The sequence below is a fragment of the Rhinopithecus roxellana genome, chromosome 10 (assembly GCF_007565055.1).
Source record: "Rhinopithecus roxellana isolate Shanxi Qingling chromosome 10, ASM756505v1, whole genome shotgun sequence".
Classification (NCBI taxonomy): domain Eukaryota; kingdom Metazoa; phylum Chordata; class Mammalia; order Primates; family Cercopithecidae; genus Rhinopithecus; species Rhinopithecus roxellana.
This window is the reverse complement of record NC_044558.1, coordinates 63,377,754-63,405,734: the sequence shown is the minus strand read 5'-3', so window position 1 is coordinate 63,405,734 and position 27,981 is coordinate 63,377,754. Positions and strand designations below refer to the sequence as shown.

The 27,981-nt window shown below is 49.2% G+C and overlaps 1 protein-coding gene across 3 annotated transcripts in view; it reads right to left on the bottom strand.

The window, feature by feature from the left end:
• Positions 1–2,054: 2,054 nt before the first annotated feature.
• VDR (vitamin D receptor) overlaps positions 2,055–27,981 on the bottom strand; it is a 64,103-nt gene continuing 38,176 nt past the window's right edge. For 2 of the 3 annotated variants that reach the window (XM_030939245.1, XM_030939246.1), the window contains 7 exons: positions 26,986–27,116; positions 19,125–19,309; positions 18,749–18,869; positions 15,616–15,787; positions 7,229–7,380; positions 6,912–7,028; positions 2,055–5,575 (listed from right to left, as the gene is read on the bottom strand). In XM_030939245.1, coding sequence (XP_030795105.1) covers positions 5,316–5,575; positions 6,912–7,028; positions 7,229–7,380; positions 15,616–15,787; positions 18,749–18,869; positions 19,125–19,309; positions 26,986–27,116 — 1,138 coding nt within the window. In that variant the 3' untranslated portion in view covers positions 2,055–5,315. The remainder of the gene's footprint in view (positions 5,576–6,911; positions 7,029–7,228; positions 7,381–15,615; positions 15,788–18,748; positions 18,870–19,124; positions 19,310–26,985; positions 27,117–27,981) is intronic. The other variant, XM_030939247.1, reaches the window with a different exon arrangement.

The following is a 27,981-nucleotide window of genomic DNA, read 5'->3' as shown; positions in this document are numbered from 1 at the left end:
AACGCATTGTGTAGACCAGTGCTGCCCCATAGACTATTCTGTGATGATGAAAATGTCATGCCTGGCCGGGCGCGGTGGCTCAAGCCTGTAATCCCAGCACTTTGGGAGGCCGAGACGGGCGGATCACGAGGTCAGGAGATCGAGACCATCCTGGCTAACACGGTGAAACCCCGTCTCTACTAAAAATACAAAAAACTAGCCGGGCGTGGTGGCGGGCGCCTGTAGTCCCAGCTACTCGGGAGGCTGAGGCAGGAGAATGGCGGGAACCCGGGAGATGGAGCTTGCAGTGAGCCGAGATTGCGCCACTGCACTCCAGCCTGGGCAACAGAGCGAGACTCCGTCTCAAAAAAAAAAAAAAAAAAAAAAAAAAAAAAAAAAAAAAAAAAAAGAAAATGTCATGCCTGTAATCCCAGCACTTTGGGAGCCCGAGGCAGGCAGATCACTTGAGGTCAGGAGTTCAAGACCAGCCTGGACAACATGGTGAAACCCCGTCTCTACTAAAAATAGAAAAATTAGCCAGGCGTGGTGGCAGGTGCCTGTAATCCTATATACTCTGTCGGCTGAGGCAGAAGAATGGTTTAAATCTGGGAGGCAGAGGTTGCAGTGAGCCGAGATTGTGCCACTGCACTCTAGCCTGGGTGACAGAGCAAGACTCTGTCAAAAAACAAAAAAAAAAAGAAAAAAAGAAAATGTTGTGTATTTGCACTGTCCGTTACAGTAGCCCTGAGGTTATCAAACACTGGAACTGCGGCTTGTGCGGCTGAGAAGCTAGATGTTTACCTTTATTTCATTTAAATACTCACATGTGGCTAGTGGCTACTTGTTTGAACAGTGTAGGCATAGAACCAAAGCTTGGAATGTGAAAACTTAAAATCACTTGATCCTAATTATGCAATCTTCCTGGGGTATATTCCTCTTGGTTTACCTGGAAAAGTTCATTATAACACAGCCTTGGAAATTTTGTGTTCTTCTAGGTCAGCTATAAAAATGAAAACTAGCCGGGCGAGGTGGCGGGCGCCTGTAGTCCCAGCTACTTGGGAGGCTGAGGCAGGAGAATGGCATGAACCCAGGAGGCGGAGCTTGCAGTGAGCTGAGATCTGGCCACTGCACTCCAGCCTGGGCGACAGAGCAAGACTCTGTCTCAAAAAAAAAAAAAAAAAAAAAAAAAAAAAAAAAAAATGCTACATAAGATCCTCCTAACAGTGTATCAGAACTCCATTCTCCACATTCCTCCAGCCAGAGACACGCCCATTTATGCAGCTGTTGATTTCCTTTCTCTAAGTGCCTTCATGTTTCACAAAATAACCCTCAAGTTCTAACCCCGATTCCCCCAAGTTCATCTCATCCCACTGAAACACATTTTAGCCTTTGGTTTGAAATATTTTCAGATATTTCTGAAAAATTAGAGTGAATCACATCCCCAGGCCAACTTATCCTAAATCAATACATTGGCTGGCATGATTTCCTTATTTTCAGATCACAATGCTGTGTCCTTGGTTGGTTATTCTTGTTTACTGTGCTTAGCAACGCTATCCTTCATCATAAATCCCACTTCTTTGGGAAGCAGAGTGGAGTGCATCGGCATAAGTTGGGCCCCTTAGGAGTCCTGTTTCTGCACAGCAGTCATTTGTAATCCTCCAGGTCACTGGCACAGCCACCATCTCTAATGGCAGACACAGTTTTGCCAATAGCTGCTTGGTTTTCATTTTTGAGGGTCTCATGTAGGTGTCACATATGGACTGCACACTTCCTGGGAGCAGAGCACAGTTTGATCCAGCACCTCTAATTTTCCCAGCTCAGGGCCTGCTTTAGGAATGGGAACCTCTTTTATCTCCTCTCTAGGAGAGAGCTAGCAAGACCATCAGTAACCTGTCAGGTCCCCCAACTCAGTAGGAAGCAGGACAATGTAGCAGTTAATTTGTGGCTTCTGAAGCTAGCTGATGAAGGTTCAAATCCCATCCCTTGCTAGTGTGGCATTGCTCAAGCTATCCCTTCTGTCAAATGGGGGTAATAATGATTCATCTCCCTTAGGGTCCTTATAAGGATAAGGCAAATTGGTTTCCATAAAGCATTTATTTACAGCAGTACTTGCAACAAAGTAAGTGCTATGTAAGTATGAGCCATTTTTATTACCATAAGCAAAGCTTTCTACATTGGTTGACTTGACAAACTGCAGGGCAAACTTTTTTCTCTTTGGAAATCATTCAGCAGGCACCGTTTACATCCTTTCGCCACCTATCTCTAGCTTTCACTAAATCTGCCACACATTCCTGCCTTCTCTGTTGGCCTCACTTCGATTCTCCTACATGCTTCCAGTTAGCCAGCTGGAGGATTTTCCTGTCTCTGGGAATCTTGTGGAAAATCTTGCACTTTGGTGCACACCCTTCTTCAGTTATAATGATATACCTTAAAAGTTTTACATTTACAAATGTTTATTTTCACACTTTCATTCTAAAATAGAATCGATGATGACCTTTTCTCCCAGTTCAGCCCCATGAAAACTCATTTTTCCCTCTTTTCTTTTCCTCCCAGCTCCTAGACTTCCTTTGGAGGAGTGGCCTAGGTGGTGGGGCCCAGGGCTGAGTAACTGATACTCCCAGGAGTTTCCTGGAGAAGACAGGGCCAGAAGGAGAGCTGGGAAGGTGGCAACATTACAAAGACAAATGCATGTTATAGATGAGGCAACAGCATTATACAAGGGTGAGGCGGAGAGCCCAGCAGGCCTGGGCCACATTGCGGTGGGGCAGGGTCTGACTCACAATGAGGCAGAGGTGAGTCTCCTTCCTTCTCCTTCTCCTTCTGATGGGTTGGTGGAGTTACAAGCCATGGAAGGAAGGAAGGGGTCCCAGATCCAGACTTGCTCTGTCTGAAATCCAGGGCTTTCCCCAGGGACTGGGTCAGCCACCCGGGGAATGGGGTGGCTGAGCTCAAACATGGTGGGGTCTGAGCTCAAACATAGTGTAGTGAACAGGACACCAGACCATGACTCCAAAGTCTGGTCCTGTCCTAGTCCACTTCTTTTTTTTTTTTTTTTTTAAAGATGGAATTTCCCTCTTGTTGCCCAGAGCTAGAGAGCAACGGCACGATCTTGGCTCACTGCAACCTCCACCTCTTGGGTTCAATTCTCCTGCCTCAGCTTCCCGAGTAGCTGGGATTAAAGGCATGTGCCACTACGCCCAGTTGTGTGTGTGTGTGTGTGTGTGTGTGTGTGTGTTTAGTAGAGACAGGGTTTCTCCATGTTGGTCAGGCTGCTCTCGAACTCACGACCCCAGGTGATCCTCCCGCCTCGGCCTCCCAAAGTGCTGGGATTACAGGCGTGAGCCACCCCGCCCGGCCTGTCCTGGCCCACTTCTAACTAGTTATATATGCTTGGGTGAGTCACGCCCTCCTCTGTCTGTTTTCCTTAATGAGGGGATTGACTCATTTAGCAACTTTCAAGTGTTTTCTCCTACTGAAGAGCAAGCTGGACCAATACGTTCCGCAGTTAAAATCAAACAAGAGTCTCTCCCTAGACCCTTGTAGAATAACAATAGCAACAATAATTAATGTACAGAAGTTTCACAATGTAAGTTCTCCCCCCATAAATATCTCCAAATCAGTGGTACCTGCTACCCTGTATATTAGAATATAATACAAATGGAGTCTGAGTCTGAAAACAACTCATATCTAATAAATTTACAGATTAAGAGATACATATGCTATTCTGCAGTAAGGAATGTGGCTTTCAGATGTTTTTCCATCTGAAGAATTCTGAAAGACATGGGGCCAGGTGGATACCGAGGCTCTTGCAGTGTGAAGTCTGATTCCTCCCTGGGTTTTCAGGGAACAACGGATACAGGTGGAAGGACACAGCTTCCGGGAGCGGGGCGGTCACGTTCCCACTGACTTTAACATTTCTGGTGACACAGCAAATGCGGTCGCATTCCCCAAACTCAAGCACTGATCTAAGAAGCCTCCGTGATCCACCTCGAAGAACGCCTTTCTGTACTGGTCCCGCACACCTACAGCTCACTCTCACAAGGTCCCCACCCTGGAGTAAACGGACAGACCGTTCCCACCCGCGGGGCTGGGCTGGCTGCAGAAGAGAGCATGCATTTGAAGTTGTATCACTCCGCCCCTGCCTCACTGGCTCCTTTTGACTTTTGGGTGGTGGAGTGAGAATAAGAAGGGACGCTACTCCACATCATGGAACCCCCAAACGCTGTCTCTGACTAGCCACCCGAGGCTGCCCCGCTCTCCCTTCCCACACTCTGGGGTGCGGGAGCGCTAGCTCTTAGCCCCGTGGGTGAACAGCGGCCTTGGAACCACACCGAGGCGGCAGGGAGATCATGACTCAGCCGCTGGGGTCTGAAAGTTCTTCTCCTCCATCCCACCCTGCCAGGTGGAGGAGATGCGGCTCACTGCTTCTTCAGACTGGAAGTGGGGAGGGGGTGGGGGGAGCAGGCTCTGGGTTACCCTCGGTGACCCGAGGAGGACAGGGAGGGCTGGCTCTCCTGGGCAGGAGGTAAGGCACTGGCAGGGGGAGGACGAGGATGGCAGGTGCTATTCTGCAAACTGGGGACAATTCAGTCCTGCTACCTGGATCTGTGAAAGGAGGGCTTCCACCTCAACCAACTCCTTAGATCCAGGGTGAGAAACTGGGGGCTTGGTGACAGGGATAGCTATGACCACCATCCACTATTCTTCTGTGAGGCTGTTTTTGTCTGTTTTCCTCCTTGGGTCTCTCAGCAGGTGGGTTCGTGCCTGGTGCTCCAGTGATGGGAAGAAAACCCACCTCACCACAGCTACTGCCCATGAGAATATAACCAGGGCAATGGGATGTCGGTGGGCACTAAAGCGGGTGGGGTGGGAGCTGTGGGCTGATTATCATGAGTAAGCAGGAGAGGGAGACCCCACTAGGCTCTGGAATGGGGGGCCTGCAGCAGGGGGAGGTGCAAGTGTCTCTGTCCCTGAGGAATTGATGCATTTCCCCTGCCTATTCCCTCAACACCAGTCAGCAGCCACTTATGCAGTAGTGGGGGCATCTCTGGGCAAGGCCCTGCCTCCAGCCTCTGCCCTCTGCCCCCACTTGAGTTTCTTTGTCAAACAAACAGCAACTCCTCATGGCTGAGGTCTCAAGGGACCAGGGAAAGGTCTGCAGGAGAGGGGTTAGGTTGAACAGGAGAGAGAATGGGCTGGGTGGACAGGGGAGGTGGCAGAGGAGAGGCTGAACCCCACACAGGGTGAGGAGGGCTGCTGAGTAGCTGCCAGCCCCGGGGCCGGCACGTGGCCCTGGAGGAGCGGCCCCACCCAGGCACTGCCTCGGGCTGTCCTAGTCAGGAGATCTCATTGCCAAACACTTCGAGCACGAGGGGCGTGAGCTTCATGCTGCTCTCAGGCTGGAAGGAGAGGCAGCGGTACTGCTTGGAGTGCTCCTCATTGAGGCTGCGCAAGTCGGCCAGCTTCTGGATCATCTTGGCATAGAGCAGGTGGCTGCCCGGGGGCGGGTGGCGGCAGCGGATGTAGGTCTGCAACGTGTTGGACAGGCGGTCCTGGATGGCCTCGATCAGCGCGGCATCCTGCACCCCGGGACGATCTGTGGACACGGTGGTAGAGAAGGCACAGGAGCTCTGAGCTGGGCCCCTCACTGCTCAATCCCCCCACCCCCCACCCACACAGACACTCAGTGGCAGCACCCCCTAGGCCACCCCTCTATGACTGCTGACTGGTGATACCACTGCATGGCCCCAAAGCCCTCCAGTGACTTCTCCTTGTATTTAGGATCCAGTCCCAGGTCCTCCCATGGGCCCACCTGGGCCTGTCTCTGCCTGGCCTTGCTCTCTGTCCATGCTCCGTCCATCCCTCAGCGTTCTGATGTGCCGTGCTCTCTGGTCACCAGCCTTCACATCTGTGTTCCCACTGCTTGGAACTCTGTTCTGCTATCTTTGCCAGACTCTTACTGATCCTTTGGGTAACAGCTTAAAAGGTCTTCCTCCAAAAGACTCCTGGCAACACTCTACCTCCGTGGCCCAGACCATGTCAACTTCCCTCCTTCTACCATTCTGTAGTATCATTTACTTTATTTTTACAACTCTTGCCATGTTAGGAATTAGTTGTTAAATAGCGTTTGTTTAATGTTTCCATCTAAGCTTCATGAGAGTGGAGCCTGTGTCCTGTTTGCTGTTGAACTCCAGTACCTAGCATAGTGCCTGGTACCCAATAGGTGCTCAGTAAATTGTTGCTAAGTGGATGAATGAATGAGTGAATGCTGGCTGGGCAGGTGTAGGGGAGCCCACCTCCATTCCTTGAGCCTCCAGTCCAGGAAAGCATCCCTGGGCAGAGGCCACTAGCTTGTCCCCTGAACACAGCACTGGCTGAGGCAGGGCCACCCCTCTTTGAACCTCATCACTGACATCATGTCCCCAAGGTTACAATAACTTCCTCTTCGGCCTTTTCCCCCTCTTCTCACCTCTAACCAGCAGAAGAGGTCAAGGGTCACAGCACACTGCCTCCAAAATCAATCAGGTAAACTGTATAGGCAGAACTATCTCTCAGGCTCCAGGGTTTTGTACCCTGCCCACGAGAAACCTCAAATAACAGGAATATTGAGCCCAGTTCACACGAGAGCAGAGCCTGAGTATTGGGAACACGCAGGCCCGTCTGTGGCCCGAGGAACCCTGCTTATCTAGTTTCTCAGAATCCCCCCTACGAGTCGCCTACAAACTCTGTAAGGCAGAGCCAAGGGCAGTGAGGGGCACCTCAGCATCCACACACCACTGGGGCTCTGCAAATCAGCAAAGTAGGCATTTCCTTCTCTGCCTCTCCTTTTGCTACATCTCCCTTCAGGTTGCCCAGCTGGCCCTCAGCAGGTCTTCGTCCTTCACGCTCCCTGCTCCCCAGGTCCCCGAGCTCCTCCTGGCCTAGCCCCATACCTGGGGAGACGATGCAGATGGCCATGAGCAGAACATGCTCCTCCTCATGCAAATTCAGCTTCTTCAGTCCCACCTGGAACTTGATGAGGGGCTCAATCAGCTCCAGGCTGTGTCCGGCTGTGAGAGACAATGGCCAGGTACTGTGGGCAGAGCTGAGGAGCCGCCCACCCACCTCCAACCCCATGAGTCGGACCCTCACCCTTCTCTCCCTGTTGGTGCCTAACTCCCTCCCATGTGTCTGATTGGAGCCCAAACCCCAGGAGGGGTGGAGACAGACTCTGGGCGCTGGAAAAGGTGGAGGTGGAGTCCAGGCATACCTTTGGTCACGTCACTGACGCGGTACTTGTAGTCCTGGTTGCCACAGGTCCAGGACATGTCATCCATGGTGAAGGATTCATTGGAGCGTAACATGATGACCTCAATGGCACTTGACTTCAGCAGCACTATCTGGTCCTCAGAGGTGAGGTCTCTGCAGGGGAGGGAGGGAAGGAGGTCAGGTTACCAGTCAAGGCCTTCCAGACACACAAATCAGTTTAGTGTTTTGACAGGTATACACCTGCTGGGCGCCAACATGTGCCCTGGGTCTTTCATCGAGGAGCTTGCAGCCTGGCTGGAAGGGACAAGAGTGTTCCTTGAGAGAGAACAGTTCAGCACTGTGATCATGTGCCAAGGCCGGAAGTGAAGTAGCTCAGTTACTAAGACAAAGAAAACCCAGAGGCCAAGCAGCCAGAGCTGTGAGGCACAGGAAGACGGAGCCCAGGGAAGCTCCCAGCGTTGAGGCATGAATATGGCGGTCTGCAAAAGGTAGGACCACAGTATCTTCAAAAACACCCAAGTTTTCTCCTCCTCTCCCTCCTCCTGTCTTCCAGTCCTTCTCAGTAGTAAATTCAGCCAGCTCTGTCTCCAGGATGTCTCTCGAGCTGCTGATCTTATTTCCACTCCTACCAGGAGTGCTCTGGTTCAGAGCTCCAGCGTGTTTACCAATAGCCTCTTATGGGAATCTCAGACTTGGGTCTCTCCAGTCTGTCATTCATCTTTTTTACCACTGCTGTAGGTCAATGTCTTCTTGTGCTCAGAAATCCTCACTGACTCTCAAACACCCTAGGTTCAGGCCCATACTCCCTAACTTGGCTCCAACCTCTCATTCCAACTCCCTTTCCCATGGTAAACTCCACCAACCTTCCATTCTAGCGGGATCATGCCACTCCACATTCAGATGCTGTGTGTTCTCACTGTGCCTTTTTTTTTTTTTTTTCTTGAGACAGGATCTCACTCTGTTGCTGAGGCTGAAGTACAGTGTTATGATCATAGCATGTTATAGCCTCAAACTCCTGGGCTCAAGTGAGTCTCCCATCTCAGCCTTCCAAATAGCTAAGACTACAAGCATGCACCACCATGCTCAGCTAATTTTCTTTTATTATTATTTTTAGAGACAGTGTCCTGTTCTGTCACACAAGCTGGAGTGCAACAGAATGACCATAGCTCACTGCAGCCCCAAACTCCTGGGCTCGAGCAATCCTCCTGCCTCAGCCTCCTAAGTAGCTAGGACTACAGATGCCTACCACCACACCTAGCTAACTTTTAAATTTTTTTTTGTAGACATGGTGTTTCACTATGTGACCCAGGCTGGTCTCAAACTCCTGGCCTCATGTGATCCTCTCATCTTGACCTCCCAAAGCACTGGGGTTACAGGTGTGAGCCACTGTATCCAGCCATCACCACGCCTTTGAGCATACTACAGCTCCAGCCAGGAATACCTTTCTAATGTTCCATTTTGTTTTTCTGGTCCTGAATCCACTGTGTTTTCCCTTGGAGCCCCGCACCCTCTGACTCTTCAGCACAGTTAGGGCCATGTCGTTGTGACGCATTGAACATTGCTGGTGCTCTTATTTTGCCCTTCTCTTCCAGTTCTGCTCTTTACATGCTTGTTTTCTACTTTTTTTTTTTTTTTTTGAGACAGAGTCTTGCTCTGTTGCCCAGGCTGGAGTGCAGTGGTGCAGTCTTGGCTCACTGCACCCTCCACCTCGCAGGTTCAAGCAATTTTCCTACCTCAGCCTCCTGAGTAGCTGGGATTACAGACACCCACCACCACGCCTAGCCAATTTTTGTATTTTTAGTAGAGACAGGGTTTCGCCATGTTGGCCAGGCTGGTCTCAAACTCCTGACCTCAGATGATCTGCCCACCTCAGCCTCCCAAAGTGCTGGGATTATGGCGTGAGCCACTGCGCCCAGCCACTTGTTTTCTACTCTTATTTGTAAGTTACTTGGGGGCCAGCACCTCCTCTTAATCACCTTACTGTTGCCCACACAATGATCATTGAGCCCTCAGCACAACAAGAGGATTAATAGAGATGCGTTGATGAGTTGAGAGGCCAATGACTAGTTCCACTATTCTGAGTCATGATTGAGCTTGTCTGAACAATGGCGAGGAAAAGGCAGGGCTCACAAATCAGCTTGCTTCTGGCTTTTACTCTCTTTCTCTTCCTGACTGTCTATTTCCTCCTGGATATCCTGTAGATAGGCTGTCATCCCCTGGATAGCTGCATGTTTGTATATAAAGTCAGGAAGCCGATATTAACTGATGAGAGTGTTGTATCAATGGGTGATAGATGGTGGGGAATGAGAAGCCTTGCATGATCAGGATGGCCAGCAAAGGATCTGTATTGAAAAAAATCACAAAGTGCTAGAGTTGGAGGGCCCCTCTTAGGAGCTCTTAGAGGTGGCTCCTACATAACCTCTGTAGGACTCTCCTAGGGTCAGGGAGCTTAGGGCCTCTGGACACAGCCATGGAGTTGTTCGCGCCGAGATTAATGGCCTCTTCTATTGAGCTGCAACCCACGATGATGGTACACTCATTTGTGGTTTACAGTTTTGTACTCAAGAAACCCAGAACCAGACTTCTTCACTAGCCATGGGACTTCCTTCGAACCATAGCTAATGGAGTTTTTTAAAAAGGAAAACTACTTCAGATAGTCTAATGACACAATGTCTAAACATCTCACCATCCTTGTCACTTTTCTCTAGATACTCAAATCACATTTAAAAAACAAAAAGGAACACCATCCCCGTTTTTGATTTGACTCATTATACAAGTAAAACATACTCATTATCAAATCTTTGGAAAATACATAAAAATGTAAAAACAAATTAAAATTGCTCATAACCACACTTCACATTTCGGTGTATTTTCTTCCTGTCTTTTTTTCTTATTTATTTTTCTATTTATTTTAATTTTTTTTTTTTTTTTGAGACAGAGTCTTGCTCTGTTGCCCAGGCTGGAGTGCAGTGGTGCAATCTCGGCTCACTGCAACCTCTGCCTCCTGGGTTCAAGCCATTCTCCTGTCTCAGCCTGCGGAGGAGCTGGTACTACAGGCATGAGCCACCACACCCGGCTAATTTTTGTATTTTTAGTAAAGATGGGGTTTCACCATGTTGGCCAGGCTGGTCTTGAACTCCTGACCTCAAGTGATCTGCCTGCCTTGGCCTCCCAAAGTTCTGGGATTATAGCTGTGAGCTGCCGTGCCTGGCACCTTCCTATCTTTTTTCTATACAAATATATATATATATATCCACACATATACATAGAGAGAGGGAGTATATCTTTAACATACTGGAGCTTATACTAATTCTTTATCCTGCTTCCTATATTACTCAAAATTCTTTAGCCCAGTTCTTAGAGGGTTGCATAATGTTACATCATAACAGTATACTCTAAGTTATTGAACCAGTCTTCCATTTATCTATTTTTGAACATTTTGATTGCTTCCAGTTTTTGCTATCATAGGTAATTCTGGGAGGAATATCTTTATACATAGGCTTTTGTTCAATGCCCCACTCAAACAGATGGCCAGCAGTGAACACACCTTCCATGGGTGCGGACCAGCGAGACTTCAGTGGGATCACTGCCTTTGTGATCCAGACATCCTGCTGCTAGGAACAGAAGCCCAAAACAACCCCAACTGACTGCCCACAGCCTGGAAATACAGGGCCTTTCTAAATACAGCTCACAGCCAGGACCAAGGATGATGGCAAGGTGGGAGTAGAGGTGGAGTTACAGGGGAAGCCACAAGAGAGCTTGTTCCACAATGATAGGCACCAACACAGCTCCGTTCCCCCTCCCTCACCTGTGTGACATTTACACCCTCCTCTGTCTTCACGCCTGCAGCCGCTTCTGGGCACCCGAGATGTGACTGGAATTGTGTTGCTGTTTCATCTTTCCCACCCCCACAGGCAGAGCTCGGCCCCTCCCCTCCCGCATTCCCACGGTACCTCCAGCAGGCTTCTAGCAGGGCTCTTATCTCCTTGCAGCAATTGTTTACACGTCTGTCTCTTTCATCAGACACCAAATCCCTGGATGCCAGGGACTGTCTTCTCAACAACTTTTGTCCCTCACAGTTTGTGTAAGAAAGCTATTTGTTGGATGGATGAAGAAATGAATGTGGAGAAAGGGCACAGCACGAAGGAAGCATGATAACCCCCAGGGCTCTTCCCTGGGTATGGAATGGCAATGAAGGTGAAGGCATTTAGCAGAAAAGGGCAGGGCTGCAGCTGACGTGGCCTGGTCTCTTGTGCACTTTACTTGGCAGTGAAGCCTGGGGGTCCTAAGTCCTGGGATCTAAGGCTGCTCCTGGCCATTTAGATGCTGCTGCTGACGCCACCTCCTCCGTGCATTTCATTTGCAGTGCCAGCAGGGAGGGAGTTTTGTGGGGTGAGACTGAGAAACTAAGGGAGGAGAGGTGGGAGGAGAGAGCAGGCCAAGGCCACACTGTAGCGCAGTTCACACCCAGAGCAGCCCATCCAGCCCCGCCCCACGTTGGTCTCATGCCCACATTGGAGACTCATCCTGTGCCCCCACACACCCACACAGAAGTCTCATCCTGGCTTCCCCACACCCTCCGCGCCTGCCTATAGGCTGCAAGATCAAAGCCACCAGGGACGCAGCCACTATTCTTCTATGTCTTGGAACAACAGAACCCCTAAGTGTGGAAAGCAGCAGAACGAGAGAGCTGCTGGGCTGGCCCATGCTGGGCCCAGTTGGAGCCTAGGTTTGGGCTCCAGTCCAGGCTCAGCATCACCTCTGTCCAGCCACAGAGAGTGTCCATACCAGTGTCCCTGCAAGCTCTCTTAGCAAGGCCTGCTCCATTTTCATTGGCATGCCTTCTGCTCTGGGACTTCTCAAGTCATACTGAAGACAGAGAAGCAAACCCTAGCATGTTCAGGATCAGTTTAATCCATTTTGCATCAATGGCTGGGCAGCTCCTGTACCTGCCCATATGTACCTCACTTTAGCCATGAGTTGCAAGGACAGACTAGGGGACAGAGGGGAACATGATGAAAGGAAGAGGGCAGACTTCAATTTAACCTCGTGAAGAGAAACTGAGAGTAGTACTATTTGTGTCAGGGTCCATGTGGGAGGGCAAGGAATAGGGAACTTGAGCATGGGAGAAAAGTGGAGGCTGGGGTTCCTTAGTGAAGGGGGCAGCATTGGAGTAATCTGATTCAGTAAGTAACTTTCTTTTTAGGACAGCTTTCCTGTGTGTGCAATCTCAGCCCCCACTGGAATCACTGAACCTCAGTACCTGGAAAGGGTCATGAGGGCCCTCTGTCCTACTCCCCACTAGAGCAGGGAAAAATGAAGCCTGTGTAGATGAGTACTACTGCCTGACATGAGGATGGAAGCGGAGTGCTTCCGTGTTTTTCCCTTAGCCGTTTACACAAAACAAGACTTTGGTATATGTGGAGTTTGCAAACAGTAACGTGAAGCGTGGAGGAGGGAGTTGGAACTTGTGCTCTACGGAATGTATTGTCAGTTCCAAGGAAAGGCTCTGAGGGTAAACCCTGTGCTCAGAGCAATGCCTGACTCACATGAGATCTGTCGCTTGCTCCTGCCTGCCTGCCAGAGGGCCCTCGCTCCTATCGCTACAACCAAAATGTGCAATGCGGTAGAAGTGTCTCATCACTGTCTGCCAGTTTTCTTTTCTTTGCCATTTTCACATTAATTCCAGAGGAAGAGCATTGAAAAATTTCTGGTATTTGGGTTGGTGACAGGCATAAAATAACACAGAGCCAGTTTTCTCAGGGCAGAAACGAACTGGAAAGTTCTGGGTTTAACTCTGTGAATGACCATCATCTCACTGGCAAGGCAGTAATTTAGGAAATAACTGATGGCTTTTCTACACAGCTAAGAGGTTCATAAACGGATATGTGGCACCTCATATCTGTTTCCATCCAGAGCCAGCAATGTTAACTCATTTTCCAGCTCCCCGTATTCTAGCACTGAATCTGAGCATTAGTATCTAGGAAGCATTTTGCTCCTTCTACCGGAAATCCAGCTCTTGCTGCTACTTAAAATGATAATAATATTGCTTAAGATCGATTTACTTCTCTTTCTCAACCATATTGTTCATGTATTTTATGGCAATATGCCAAATGAACTTTTGGGAAGAATTAATATACAAACATACATAAATATAGCCATCTCCCAACACATCTACTAAATGTGTCAGTACTCTATTTTAAGAATATTGGCCGGGCGTAGTGGTTCATGCCTGTAATCCCAGCACTTTGGGAAGCTGAGGCCAGCAGATCACTTGAGGTCAGGAGTTCGAGACCAGCCTGGCCAACATGGTAAAATCCCGTCTCTACTACTAAAAATACAAAACTAGCCGGGCGTGGTGGTGCGTGCCTGTAATTTCAGCTACTTGGGAGGCTAAGGCAGGAGAATTGCTTGAACCCGGGAGGTAGAGGTTGCAGTGAGTTGAAACTGTGTCATTGTACTCCGGCCTGGGCAACAAGAGGGAAAGTCTTGTCTCAAAATAAAATACAAAAAATTAGCCTGGCATGGTGGCATACTCCTGTATGTAGTTCCAGCTACTTGGGAGGCTGAGGCAGAATTGCTTGAACCCGGAAGGTGGAGGTTGCAGTGAGATCACGCCATTGCACTCCAGCCTGGGTGACAAGAGCGAAACTCCGTCTCAAACAAGAAAAGGAAAAAAAAGAGTATTAACACTGTATGAGTATTTAAATATAAGTATTATATACACTGTTAGTGTTACAACAATAAAACATGGGAATAAATGAATGAAATTTATATGAGTGAATTGATAAAGGAGGATCCCTTCTCTAGTAGAACTCCTTATACTTATCTATTTTGGCAAAAAATGTTTCAGTATGGTTACGAAATGGTCTTTATGTTTTTCTTTTCTGAGACAGATTCTTGCTCTGTTGCCCAGGCTGGAGTGCAGTGGTACAATCATGGCTAACTGCAGCCTTGACCTCCTGGGCTCAAGTGATCCTCCTGCCTCAGCCTTCCTAGTAGGTGGGACTACAGGCGTGTGCCACCACACCCAGCTAATTTATAATTTTTTTTCTTTTTTCTTTTTGTAGAGAAGAGGTCTCACTATGTTGCTCAAGCTGGTCTGGAATTCCTGGGCTGAACTCCTACCTCAGCCTCTCAAAGCGTTGGGATTATAGGCATGTGCCACCACGCTTGGCCAGGAAATGGTCTTTAAATGGTCTTCATTTTGGTGAAGGATGCCGGGGTCATATACGCCAGGAAACCTGTCTTTCTCCAGGATTCCTAGACTGTTTCACAAGTCTACATGGCCAACCCTTCTCCTCTCTATCACTTCATTCTACTCTCAGAGTTGGGGTGTGGAGGAATCATGTCGTTGAATTTAAAGAGATAATATGAGGATGCCAGTCAAGCCAGCTGGAGTAACACAACAGTGAGCTGGGAGTTCTAGGCCTGGTTCTGACATGCTGGCTCCAACACCAGGAAGGGATCCTGGCTGGCCGTTGGACCTTTCTGGGCTTCCATACCATCATCCAGAAAGTGAGGGGATGGACTAGCTCTCCAGTGCTGGCCTGCAGAGTAACGCAGGATAGGCTGCACTTCATAAATACAGATTTCTGGTCCTACACCAGAGGTTCCGATTTAGCAGGTCTAGGGTAGGGCCTGAATCTCTATTTTAAAGAAGCAATGGAGGCTGGGTGCGGTGGCTCATGCCTGTAATCCCAGCACTTTGGGATGCTGAGGCGGGTGGATCATTTGAGGTCAGGAGTTTGAGACCAGCCTGGGCAACATGGCAAAACTCCGTCTCTACTAAAATAAAAAAATTAGGGCAGGGTGTGATGGCTCACACCTATAATCCCAGCACTTTGGGAGGCCGATGCAGGTAGATCGTGAGGTCAGGTGGTCGAGAACAGCCTGGCCAACATGGTGAAACCCCGTCTCTACTAAAAATACAAAAATTAGCTGGGCATGGTGGCATGCACCTGTAATCCCAGCTACTTAGGAGGCTGAGGCAGGAGAATCGCTTGAACCTGGGAGGCGGCAGTTGCAGTGAGCAAAGACAGCACCATTGCACTTCAGCCTGGGTGTCAGAGTGAGACTCCGTCTGGAAAAATAAAAATACATACATACATACATACATACATACATACATTAGCTGGGCATGGTTGTGGGTACCTGTAATCTCAGCTACTTGGGAGTTTGAGGCAGGAGAATCGCTTGAATCTGGGAGCAGAGGTTGCAGTGAGCCGAGATGGCATCACTGCACTCCAGCCTGGGTGACAGAGTGAGACTCCATTTAAAAAAATAAAAAATAAAAAAAAGGAGTGGTGGATGGGTGATCTCCAGCCCTTCTTATAGCTCAGTCTAGGACTCTGACTCTGTTCCCTAGATATTGCAGAAGTTTCTTACCTGAATCCTGGGATCATCTTAGCAAAGCCAATGACCTTCTGGATGCTGTAACTGACCAGGTCAGCCAGGTGGGGCAGCATGGAAAGCTGGGACAGCTCTAGAGTCAGAGAAGGGTCATCTGAATCTTCTTCACTCAGATCCAGGTTGGAGAACCTGGACGAGTCCATCATGTCTGGGGGAGATGAGGGAACAGAAGGAGCTATTTAAGGATACTTGGACCAGGACCACTCCTGCCAGCCCCTGCAAAGACCTGGTGTGCCCTGGCAGGAGAGCCAGCTGGGAATCCTGCAGTGACTCCAGAGGTCACCCTTCAGCCCAGGCTTCCCTTTGGGACTCTCTCTGCCTCTTTCAGCAGCATGAGACAGTAAAATCAAAGAGCCAGAGACACTCAGAGCAATGAGACTTCCTCAAGCAGACCGTGTGCTGTTCCTACAGATCTCAATCAGAAATGAATTTGGGACCCATCAACCCATGGAAAAAAATGTTCAACCTTGCTAATGATCAAAGAACTGAGATGGAGAACATCTACACTTTTCACCTATAAACCAGAAACAAAAATGTTTAAATACTGATGCCAGTATTTATAAAGATGCAGGAAATAGGCAATGCCTATGAGGGCTGGGGTGCTAAAGGAGATGCACATTACTGCAGGTAATCTAGAAAGCTATTTGACATTAGTCAAACAATTGTGTGTACTCTTTGACCAGTAATCCCACTTCCTGGAATTCATTGTAAGGGAAAATTTCAGATAAGTGTAAATATTTAGCTATAAGTATACTGTTGTCTTATTAAAATGCTGGGAAATAATCCAGATATCCAATGGTAGGGGATTTAGGTACATTATTGTATTCCAAAATACTGTGCAGCCTTTAAAAATTATATTCTGGATGCATACTAAATTGTAAGGAAAAACAATGCAATATTAAAAAAACAAGTCATCAGATTGTATACAGCAAAATTTCTTTTCTGAATGTACATATGTGTTTTTAAAAAAAGAGGCAAGAGATATATTACAGTGCTAACAGTGATTATCTTTGGGTAGCAGGATTAAAGTGTATATATATATATATATATATAGTTTATGTTTTCCCAATGTCTAAGATGAACATGTATTACTTTTGTATAATAATTTTTTAAAAAAATAAAAAGTTTAACTTGTTTGAATTTTTTTTTTTTTTTTTTTTGAGACGGAGTCTGGCTCTGTCGCCCAAACTGGAGTGCAGTGGCCAGATCTCAGCTCACTGCAAGCTCCGCCTTTCGGGTTCACGCCATTCTCCTGCCTCAGCCTCCCGAGTAGCTGGGACTATAGGCGCCCGCCACCTCTCCCGGCTAGTTTTTTGTATTTTTTAGTAGAGACGGGGTTTCACTGTGTTAGCCAGGATGGTCTCGATCTCCTGACCTTGTGATCCACCCGTCTCGGCCTCCCAAAGTGCTGGGATTACAGGCTTGAGCCACCGCACCCAGCCAAATTTTTAAATAAATATATGCTATACTGAACATACCACTTGTGGGGAGGGCAGTTTAAGCACCTTGAATCAATGAACTTACAAGAGGGTATCAAAAAACTCCTAAATAGGCAGGGCGCAGTGGCTCATGCCTGTAATCCCAGCACTTTGTGAGGCCAAGGCAGGCGGATCATCTGAGGTCAGGAGTTCGAGACCAGCCTGGCAAACATGGTGAAACCCCATTTCTACTAAAAATACAAAAATTAGCCAGGTGTGGTGGTGGGTGCCTGTAATCCCAGCTACTCTGGAGGCTGAGCAGGAAAATGGCTTGAACCGTGGAGGCAGAGAGTGTGCCACTGCACTCCAGCCTGGGTGACAGAGCAAGATTCTGTCTCAAAACAAAACAAAACACAAACAAAAACAAAAAACAACAACAACAAGCCTCCTAAATAATATGGAATTACTATTGAAAGCTGAAATACAGAACAACATATGGATTAAACAGACTGGCCTTAACTGATATAAAGAAATATGCTATCACCTGGAAAGAGCAGGAAGGTAAGTACAGAAAAGAGACAAGTGGGAGGGATTCCTACAAGGTGAGGGGCTGGGAGGGTCAGCTGATCATGCAGGGAGCAAGTGTTCTAACTAGTATCTCTGTCCAGGGGCACTGGGACCCTTTCCATCTATTCTGGATCTGGGCACAGATTCATCACTGAGTATGGAATTGCTTTATCTAAGGTTCTAATTGCCTGGAGGGGAAGGTTTTTTCCCATCCCTGCCCTCCTGCAGACCCCAAGCAGAGGACACCAGGGTCAGGTTAGGGGTAGAGAGAGGAAGGACAAGAGCAGGGGGCAGATGAGGCAGGGTGATGAAGAGGAAGGAAGAAAAAGGCCACAAGATGGAAAGCATGGGCGGGGCGTGGTGGCTTATGCCTGTAATCTCAGCACTTTGGGAGGCCAAGGGGGCAGATCACAATGTCAGGAGATGGAGACCAGCCTGGCCAACATGGTGAAACCCCATCTCTACTAAAAATACAAAAATTAGCCAGGTGTGGTGGTATGTGCCTATAGTCCCAGCAACTCAGGAGGCTGAGGCAGGAGAATCGCTTGAACCCAGGAGGCGAAGGTTGCAGTGAGCCGAGATCGTGCCACTGCACTTCAGTCTAGGCAACAGAGCAAGACTCCATCTCAAAAAAAGAAAGGAAGGAAAGCATGATGCCTCCCAGACTCTCAGCTGAGCTGGAGGGGACAGGTCCTCCAGGGCCAGAGTGGTCCCCAGAGCTCAGGTGGAAGGTGGGCCGCAATGGGACCAACACATTCTCCTTCCCACTCCAAATTTCACCTTCTGAAGGGCCCAGGATTAAAATATCACTTAAAGGAAGCAGGTCACCTCCAGGGAGGGGGCCATGGGCTGAAGCCTGGCTTAGAGGAAAGAGCATGGGCCTAGGAGCCCGATGCTGTACAGCTGGAATCCCAGCTTGGCCTCTTCCCCAATGTGGGCCCTTGGGCAAGTCACCCCCTTCTGTAACAGAGGGGCTGTTTTGAAGACACTGCATGGCACACAGTATGTATGTAAGTTTCTATTAGGGAGCCTTCCACCTCCTTCTATCCGGCAGCCCCAGGGCAGGTGGGGTGGACTCCTCACCCCAGCTCCCTTACTCCATGGAGGACTGAAGTCCTGCTTACCTGGAGAGGTGATATAGTGATCTGAGCAGCAGGAGGAGGAGTCCCCAGAGAAGCTGGGAGTGTGTCTCGAGTTGGGCCTGGAAGGATGGCTCCCTCCACCATCATTCACACGAACTGGAGGCTGGAAGGGAAAGATGGGGTCTCAGACCCACATTTTGGGGTCACCTTCCTACCTTGGTCCTGATCTCTGATAGGAATGGCTTTGAGGAAGGTCTACGGGAAGGCGAAGCCTCTCAGTGCCAGGGGGCAGAGCAGCCTCCGTCCCTACCCCAGTTCTATTCAGGATGTCCCCTGCCCTCTGTCCCTACTCCCTGGGCCCTGGTTCCACTAGTGCTTCTCCTCTGGACCGATTCATCCTCCCAGCAGGCAGACATACCCGGAACTGGCAGAAGTCGGAGTAGGTGGGGTCGTAGGTCTTATGGTGGGCGTCCAGCAGGATGGCAATGATGCGCTGCTGCTCCTCAGACAGCTTGGGCCGCAGACTGTCCTTCAAGGCCTCCTCCTCCTTCCGCTTCAGGATCATCTCCCGCTTCCTCTGCACCTCCTCATCTGTCAGGATGACTGTGGGGTGGGAAGGGGAGTCAGGAGGGCCAGCCAGCAGCTCCTCCAGAAAACCTTCCTCCTGTGGTTGTGGGTAAAGGTCCAAGATAGGAGGGGCTTTAACACTCGGGGCTCCCTCGGGGGTCCTCCTGCCACAGGGACTCCCACTCCACTGTGTGAAGAAATATTGGGTTTGCTATGGTGGAAAGGAAGGTACACGCAAGAAGAAGAAAAAGAGGATTTGAGAGGTGGAATGGTCTGCGCTTTAGGGAGTCGGGGGTTCTCAAGAATGAGTTGTGGGACCTTGGGCAAACTCTCTGGGCTTTTGTTCTCTTGTTTGTAAAATGAGAGATTTGAACCAAGGTTACCTTCTTGTACCTTCCTCCATAAAGTGTGTGTGTGTGTCTGTGTGTGTGTGTGTGTGTGTTCACATGCAGGTGGGAGAAGTAATAACACCTGCCTCAAAGGATCAACTGATTTGAGAACTGGATGCATGCCTGGCCCAGAGCAGATGCTCACGAAATGTTAGTTCTCATCTCTCCCCTACCCTGATGTTCCATGAACCTGAAGAAGACATCAGAGTGGAGAAAGGATGCCAGAGCTCTCACAGCGCTGGAAGTGAGGTGTGGAGAGGACGCCTCTGTGTGGCTGTCTCCACATCCAAGTTTCCAGACATGGGACTGTGGAATATAGAAAGACTAGGCCTCTTTGGTTCTCTGCAAAACCACTCCTCCTCCAGCCTGTACAGCCTTGACATTTCTGTCCATGGAAGTTTTCAAGTCCTCTTGAAGGCCCCAAAGGGTGAGGCCTTGCAGCTCTAATCTTGGAAGTTCTCTCCAGCCACTAATCAGGGTGTCGGGCCGTAGAGAGCTCCAACACCACCTGCAGGCTTGTGCTTGCCTCCCTGTGCTGGGGTAGCTGTGGGGGTTGGGGGGATGCTGGGAGAAGAGGTGCCTGGCACAGCGGCTGGGCAAACAGACCTCCTGGCTGTGGCTTGCTGAGCGCTGACGGCAGGAGTGGGCACCGGGGCCCTTGGCCTGTAGCTACTTGCTCGGTGCTGATGCTGCCAGGGCATCTGCCCACAGAACTGGGGAGTTTCACAAGAGCAGGGAAAGGAACCAGAAGCCCAGGGTGGGTGAGTTCCAGGCTTCGAGAAAGGTCCATTGGCCCAGGTCCTCAGGTAGGGGGAGGATGAGATAAGTTGGTAGGGGGTGAGGAAGGGCCCATGCTGGGTGGGAGTGGACAGCCAGTGCCACAGGCATAGCAGGAAAGCGAGTGTTACTGCAAGAGATGGCGCTTCCCTCCACGGGGAGCCTGGGAGTAGACCACGCCCAGGTGACTGACTTACCTGCCCAAACAGCTGCCAACTCTCCTGCCACAGTGGGTGTCTGCACAGACCCTACCAGGTCAGGCAGGGTGGGAGAGGAAGGAGCAGGGAGCATCCAGGGAAGGCAATGGGGGTAAGCCCTCACTTGGGGAGCCCAAGATTAGGTGTCTTGTCTTTCCTGCTCACCTGGGGACCAGAGGAGTTAGGGAGGCCTGTTTCTGCCAGCCACACCATGGTGTCTACAGGCATGTAGCTCAGCCTGACTGGACTTTGCTAATTTTCCAGTGATTCTGTGAGGCCATTCTCCTGCCCAGATACTTTTCCTAGCCCCTACTGCTGACCACATCCAAACTAAAGTTGGCTTCTTACTAACTTTCCTACTTCATGTCTTAGTGCTTCTGGACACAGCCTCTGTTCTGGGCACACTGGCATTGCTGCTGGCCTGGGAATGTGACCTGCTCATACTTGCCCCTGCATTTCCAGTTGTGCTGGGTGCCTGTCTAGCTGGGTCTCCTCTCCCCAATACCTGTATGAGTTCTATCAGTTCTTCAGTGCCTACATCATAGCCATCTTTTTCTGTGAAGCATTTCTTGATTGCCCTGAACTGCACCGAGCCTCGTTTTCTTCTGCTGAGCTTCATTTCCTATGCCTGCTACATATTTAGTCTTTCCCACACACATTGACACCCAATTATCTTCTGCTCTGTAAGACTCATGGTTAGCACAGGTTTCAATTCATTACCTACGGAGGGAGCCCAAGAAGTTCTAGGTCTCTTTCTCTAGATTACAAGTTACTTAAGGGCAGGGTCCATGTCTTACAATTCTTTCTTTCTTTCTCTCTCCTTCCTTCCTTCCTTCCTTCCTTCCTTCCTTCCTTCCTCCCTCCCCTCCTTCCTTCCTTCCTTCCTTCCTTCCTTCCTTCTTTCCTTCCTTTCTTTTTTTCTTTCTTTCTTTCATTCTTTCTTTCTTTCGAGACAGAGTCTTGCTCTACTACCCAGGCTGGAGTACAATGGCACCATCTTGGCTCACTGCAACCTCCACCCCCTGGAGTTCTAAGCTATTCTCCTGCCTCAGGCTCCAGGGTACCTGGGTTTATAGGCACACACCACCACGTCCGGCTAATTTTTTTGTATTTTTAGTAGAGACAGGGTTTCACCATGTTGGCCAGGCTGGTCTCGAACTTCTGACCTCAGGTGATCCGCCCACCTTGGCCTCCCAAAGTGCTGAGATTACAGGCGCGAGCTACCACTCCCGGCCTTTGTTTTATAATTCTTATATTTTCCCCATAAAGGCTAGACCGGATGGGCTACCTGGCTGTGGTGTCTCCTCAATAGTCTGACACCAAACATCAAATGCATCCACACAGATTACACCAACTGTGTGCAAATCATTTTCCTGGCTCAGGAAAGGCTAGTGAGTACTCCAGTGCTGCTTGTCTCCTGCAATGTAGGGTATGGCACCTGGCACACCAGAGAGCTGAGCAAAGCTGACCTCTTTTATTGAAATAATTGTTATGGAAAGATTTTCAAGACAGAAAACCTTGTAACGGAACACTTTTAACGTCATATAACCTTTCCCTGATGATTCAGAGGTATCATTCTGAATAATTACTGAACATTGCAGGACAAGGTTACGGCCTCGGAGTTCGGAGGCTGTCTGCCCCGCGTTGCACGGCTCGGCGTGCTGGGCTTTGGAGTTCTTGGGCTACTTTTCTTGCTTCCAGTGTCCACCTCTCTGTTAAGCTATGCGTTGTCTCTTCTTATTGGTGTCTGCCTCTGGGAGTGTGCCTTTCTACCCCTTAAGACTTACTTTTGATCTCTTGGGAGCTAGAAGTTCCGGTGATCAAGTTTGATGTAATAAAAGGAAAATATTCTTAACGCTGGATAGCACATATAGACTTTTTCTATCTACGAGACACTATTCTGAGAGCTTTTTGTATATTAACTCATATATTTAGTCCTCATGACAACCCTTTAAGGCAGGTTATTGTTACTCCCATTTAGCAGATGAGGGAGCTGAGGCCCAGAGAGGCTTTCTACCTTTCTCAAAGTCACACAGCTAACAGTGGTGAAACTGGTATTTAGACCTGGGCAGTCTGGTTCTGGAGTGGAAGGTCATAACCACTAGCCTCTACTGTGTCTGATTACATCTGGATATAGGCGGACCTTGGCTTTCAGCCATGGAGTTTTGACACACACTGTGTTCCAATCCATCTGAAGAGTGTGAAAATAAAATTAAATCACAAAGCTTGTAAATTACCTACTTTAAAGAGACAAAGAAAGTTCAAGTTTAACCCTATAACATGATTCCTCCAAGTCACTTGCATCAAATAGCAACCATCATCTTCTATGCAGGTAATAGAGGAAGAAATGCTGAGATCTAGCAGTTTCAAACAGGCCCAATCCATAAGCCTTCTGCAAGGCAACATTGCTTGAGGACTGAATAAGTCTAAAGTCTTTCACATATGCAAATGCACTGTGATTTATGAAATAATTTGTTTAAAGAGCTTGTTAATTTCATAGGAAACTTCTTATCATTTTTTTCAATGGATTGAACCTAAAATGTCATTACTATCATGTAGGAAGACACTATATAATATATGAAGCCATTGACCCAGAATAAGAGTAAACAGATTCTGAAAGAGTGTTGGACTCTTTGGTGATTAGGTGTCTGAAGTGCATGAGTTTTGGCATATGGACTTTGTAAAACCTACATGGTTGCTCAGAAGCTTTTTTTGACTTCCTTTTAAGCTCCTTGCTCAGTGTGAAATAATTTTGTGCAAGTTATTCCCATGCAAGACATGTTCTCTCCCTAAGGAAGTCAAGATCTGCAACATAAACAATTTGAAAACATTTCAAGATGCCAAGGATGGCCTAAGAACAACCACAGGAAGACGACATAAAATTTTTCCAAATGAATGGCACAGACATGATCAGGTTTGGGAGAATCTTACTGATCTATAGACCTGTGGAAGATATACAGAGAGAAAAAAGCATAATGAGGAGCTAATATTAATTTATTCCACACATTTATTGAGCACCTACCATGTGCCAGGTACTTTGCTAACACCAGGGAGAAAAGACATACGTCTGTAAAAACATCAAACAAGTTACCATAATGTGTGGTTCTGTGCAGGACAGGTATAGTATAAGCAAAAAGCAAGAACTCAGGACATTTCTTGGGTTCCCAGGGTATAAAGTCAACTAAGAATGGAAAACAGAGAAAATGAGTCTTTGGTGGGACCAAGCTCTTTTCAGTCCATCTCTTAGAGCACGTGAAAGTGCCTGGAAATGCATAATGGAGTGAGCTCCGACCCACTGGGGCCACGAGAGGCTGCCTCGGGTGTGGCCCACAAGCCTGAGCTTTGGAAGCAGACAGACCTAGATTAGAATGAATGCTGATACCATCATCTTAATAGCTCAGAGCCATGATATTTTAATTCCTCTGAGCTTCCTCAGCTATTGAAAAAATAAAAGTATTTACATATTTAGGGAGTATTGTGAGAATTTCAGACGAAAATGCAAGTGCCTGACGCGTTATCTGACTCATAGTAGATGGTCAACACACGGGGTTTCTGTCCTCATCCTTTCCCTTCCTGTGCCTCTTCTATGGAAGGCCCATCTTCCTGCCCCGCTGTCAGGAGCCTGGGCTTTTAGCTTCCTTCCTGTGGTTTTACAAATATTGAGATACTCAGTTGTCTCTGGGATGCTATGCCTTGGGGACAAAATCCAGCCCAGATAAGAAATGAGCAGCTCTCCCAGGGTTCTGAGGCTGGAGGACTTCACACTGGCAAGGCCTCCTAAAGCTGGGCTAACCTGAAGCTGGGAATGATGTCTCTTCCTGGACGATCTTCCCTTTGGGAAAGTAAAAAGCACCAGGACATTTCTGTTTTAACTGGATCCCCGCTCCACCAGCCCATCTGGAACTCAGTACCATTCCCTGCACTGGGATGAGGAGGGTGGTGTGGTGAGAAGCTGCCTTGGGCATACAGCAGGATGGGGACATAGGACTCCACAGGAGAGAATTAGGCTGGGGTGGGGGTGGCTGACACATAGCGTTGATTTAGGGATGGGATGGGCATCGCTTCTGGGCTGCTGGGTTCCCACGTGGTAGGGTGCTCCTGGGCAGTGCCCTCTGATTTACCCCAGGCTGGTGCTGCTCTTCACCACGGATGTAGCGCTGTCTATGGGGACCAGGAGGCAGGTAGAAGGGGACGTGAAGTCTGATTCTAGTCCCAGCTTGGCTACCAACTTGCTTTCTGATCCCAGTCCTGAGGTCTTTACCTTTCTGAATCTCAGATGATCCTTCTATTCTAAGTCAGTAGGACATCCTCTTCCTCCTGAGGTAGGAGAGGGGCCTCTTGGGCATCAGTGAGCTTGGCCCTGAGGGGAACTCTTGCAGCAGTGCCTTACAAACTGCAGCAGCGGAATCTCATGCCAGTCTTGGTTAGCTGGAGCTTTAGAAACCAGGCTCCCTGCTTTGCAGAGGCTATCTTCTCTGCGGAGATGGGACTGTGCTGAGCACACCTTGTTGGTGCCCACCCTAATGCCTCACCCTGAGCAGGGCCCACTGAGAAGCCCCATAAGGCACCCAGGCCTCCAGCCTCCACTTCTTACTCTCTTCAGGATAAACACAGGAGCCAGGGCGTGGCAGGGACTAGGGTAGAAGAGATCAGCGTGCCCAGGCCTGCACACTGTGGAGGTGCGGAGAAACCACAGCCCTGGAAATACCTTCCAGGGCTGCCAGTGTTGGCTGGGGAGTCACCAGATGAGGAGGGAGGAATTGTGACCCACAGAAGAGGATCCGAGGTCAAGGCCCAAAGAGGAGGCCCAGGGTGAGGGCCTCAGCTCTGCCTCTGTGTCCCAACAACAGAGACTTTTTATTCCCATTAAGGAAGAAATTTGCTATCCTCTAAGCCCTGTCCTGTGACTCTTCCTCTGTCCCTGACACATCTTCCTGTTACCTGACCTCTCCCCATTCCCCACCACCCCATACGGTCCCATAGCCAGGAGGGTCTGCATCTCAGCAACATCCCCACCCCACTCTGACTCCTCAGACACACAGCTAGGAGGGCCTGCGTTCTGTCCTAGGGCCTGGTGGGGATCTGGATGCAGACAGCAGACAGGAGTGAGCAAGAGAAGGAGAGCAAGGAATGAGTGTGCAGAGGGCACCCATGCCCAGCTGGCCGTGCTCCAGCCCAGAGAGGACCTGGCTGGCCCCTCCCAGCATCTGCTGAATTCAGTGGCTACTCTAGTTACCAAATAACTGTCCTAGAGCTCCGATGCAAAGTTCAAGTGTTGTTTTCAGTGGTGGGTCAGAATATCCATGTAAATATGCCACGTTGATCTTCTCCAACCCCAGAGTGGGACAGGAAGCCCTATAGAGTCACTCCTCTTTCTCCATCTGGATTCAGAGGGTCGTCCTAGAACCCAATGCATCCTCTGGCAGACTCTTTCCTCCTGGTCTCTCCCTGGCACAAGCCCTCAGATCTGTTCAAGGCGCCAGAGAGGCTGGGAGGCTGGGGTGGGACAGAACGTGGATGCCAGCTATGCTCTGAATACTAATTCTCCCCATCACTCCTGCCCTTCCCAACCCACAGCAGCCCTCTCTCCCCAAGCCCAGAGGACCTGGGGGTCCTTGAACCTCATTCTTCCCTCTCAGTCCAGGTAACAGGGAGCTATGAAAAAAGAATGGCATCCTGGAGGAAGACCCTGACCCAGGAGTAGAAGGGACTCTTGAAGGCAGTGTCCTGCCTCTCCTTCCTCTCAGACTCCACTCTGGAGGGACCCTTCCAGGGCCTCTGACACCAACACACAGATCCTCAAGAGGTGCACAGGGCCACTGAGTGCATCTGACCCTGGACTTCCAGCTGCCTTGTCACCAGCTGCTGGTCCCATGAGGCCCTGGCCCCAGACGCTGGCAGCTACACAGGAAGGGCCAGGCAGACCCTCCGCCCAAACTTGCAGGAGAGTGGCAATAATTATAGTGGCAGAGGTAAAATAGGCCCGTGTATCTACGTCCGACCCATTAACAACACGTCTTCTAACACTGACCGCCTGACTCCTACCCCTTATAATTATAGCAAGCCAATATCACCTACACAATGAAAGTCCTTTACGAAAAAAGCTTTACCTATCCATAATAATTTCTCTACAAATTTCCCTAATCATAACATTTATAGCTACAGAATTAATCTTATTCTATATCCTATTTGAAACCACTCTCATTGCATGCTAGTCAAGTTAAATTATGGGATCAGGTGGTTGTTAGTTTTTGGGCTGTGAGTGTTAGTAGTGGAATATTCAATGAGCCTAAGGCCTTTCCCTGACTCCAGCTCAGGCCCAAACCCCACCCAGCCCCTGGACACTCACACTCCTTCATCATGCCGATGTCCACACAGCGTTTGAGCCGGCAGGCCTGGCAGTGGCGCCGGTTGTCCTTGGTGATGCGGCAGTCCCCGTTGAAAGGGCAGGTGAATAGTGCCTTCCGCTTCATGCTTCGCCTGCCGAGAGAGCACACAGCCTGCCCTGGGTCACTGAACTTCTGGCTCCTTGCCCTGTGACCACGGAGACCTGTCTTCTGGGCCCCCGGTCTCCATTTCTCCAACAGAGGACATGGGGCCCACCCCAGCTGCCAACCACTCTTACCTCTAGGTTGGGCACCAAACGATTCTTACTTCTCCTTTCATTGCCTGCCCAGCTCCCATCATGGCTTGTACTTACTTTTTTTCTTTTAATTTTTTTTTTTTTTTTTTTTTTTTTTTGTGGGAACAGGGTGTTGCTTTGTAGCCCAGGCTGAAGTGCAGTGGCATGATCTCGGCTCACTGCAGTCTAGACCTCCTGGGTTCAAGTAATCCTCCTGCTTCAGCCTCCGGTGTAGCTGGGACTACAGGTGCATACCACCATGCCTGGCTAATTTTTTGATTTTTTTATAAAGATGGGATCTCACTATGTTGTCCAGGCTAGTCTGAAACTCCTGGGCTGAAGCAATCCCCTCTCCTAGGCCTCCCACAGTGCTGGGATTACAAGTGTGAGCCACTGTGCCCCGATTCTTTTTTTTTTTTTTTCGAGGTGGAGTCTCGCTCTGTCACCCAGGCTGCAGTGTAGTGGCTCACTCAGCTCATTGAAAGCTCCACCTCCCTGGTTCACACCATTCTCCTGCCTCAGCCTCCTGAATAGCTGGGACTACAGGCGCCCGCCACCACGCCCAGTTAATTTTCTTTTGTATTTTTAGTAGAGATGGGGTTTCACCGTGTTAGCCAGGATGGTCTCAATCTCCTAACCTCATGATCCACCCGCCTCGGCCTCCCAAAGTGTTGGGATTACAGGCGTGAGCCACCACGCCCGGTCGCACCCCGACTCTTATAC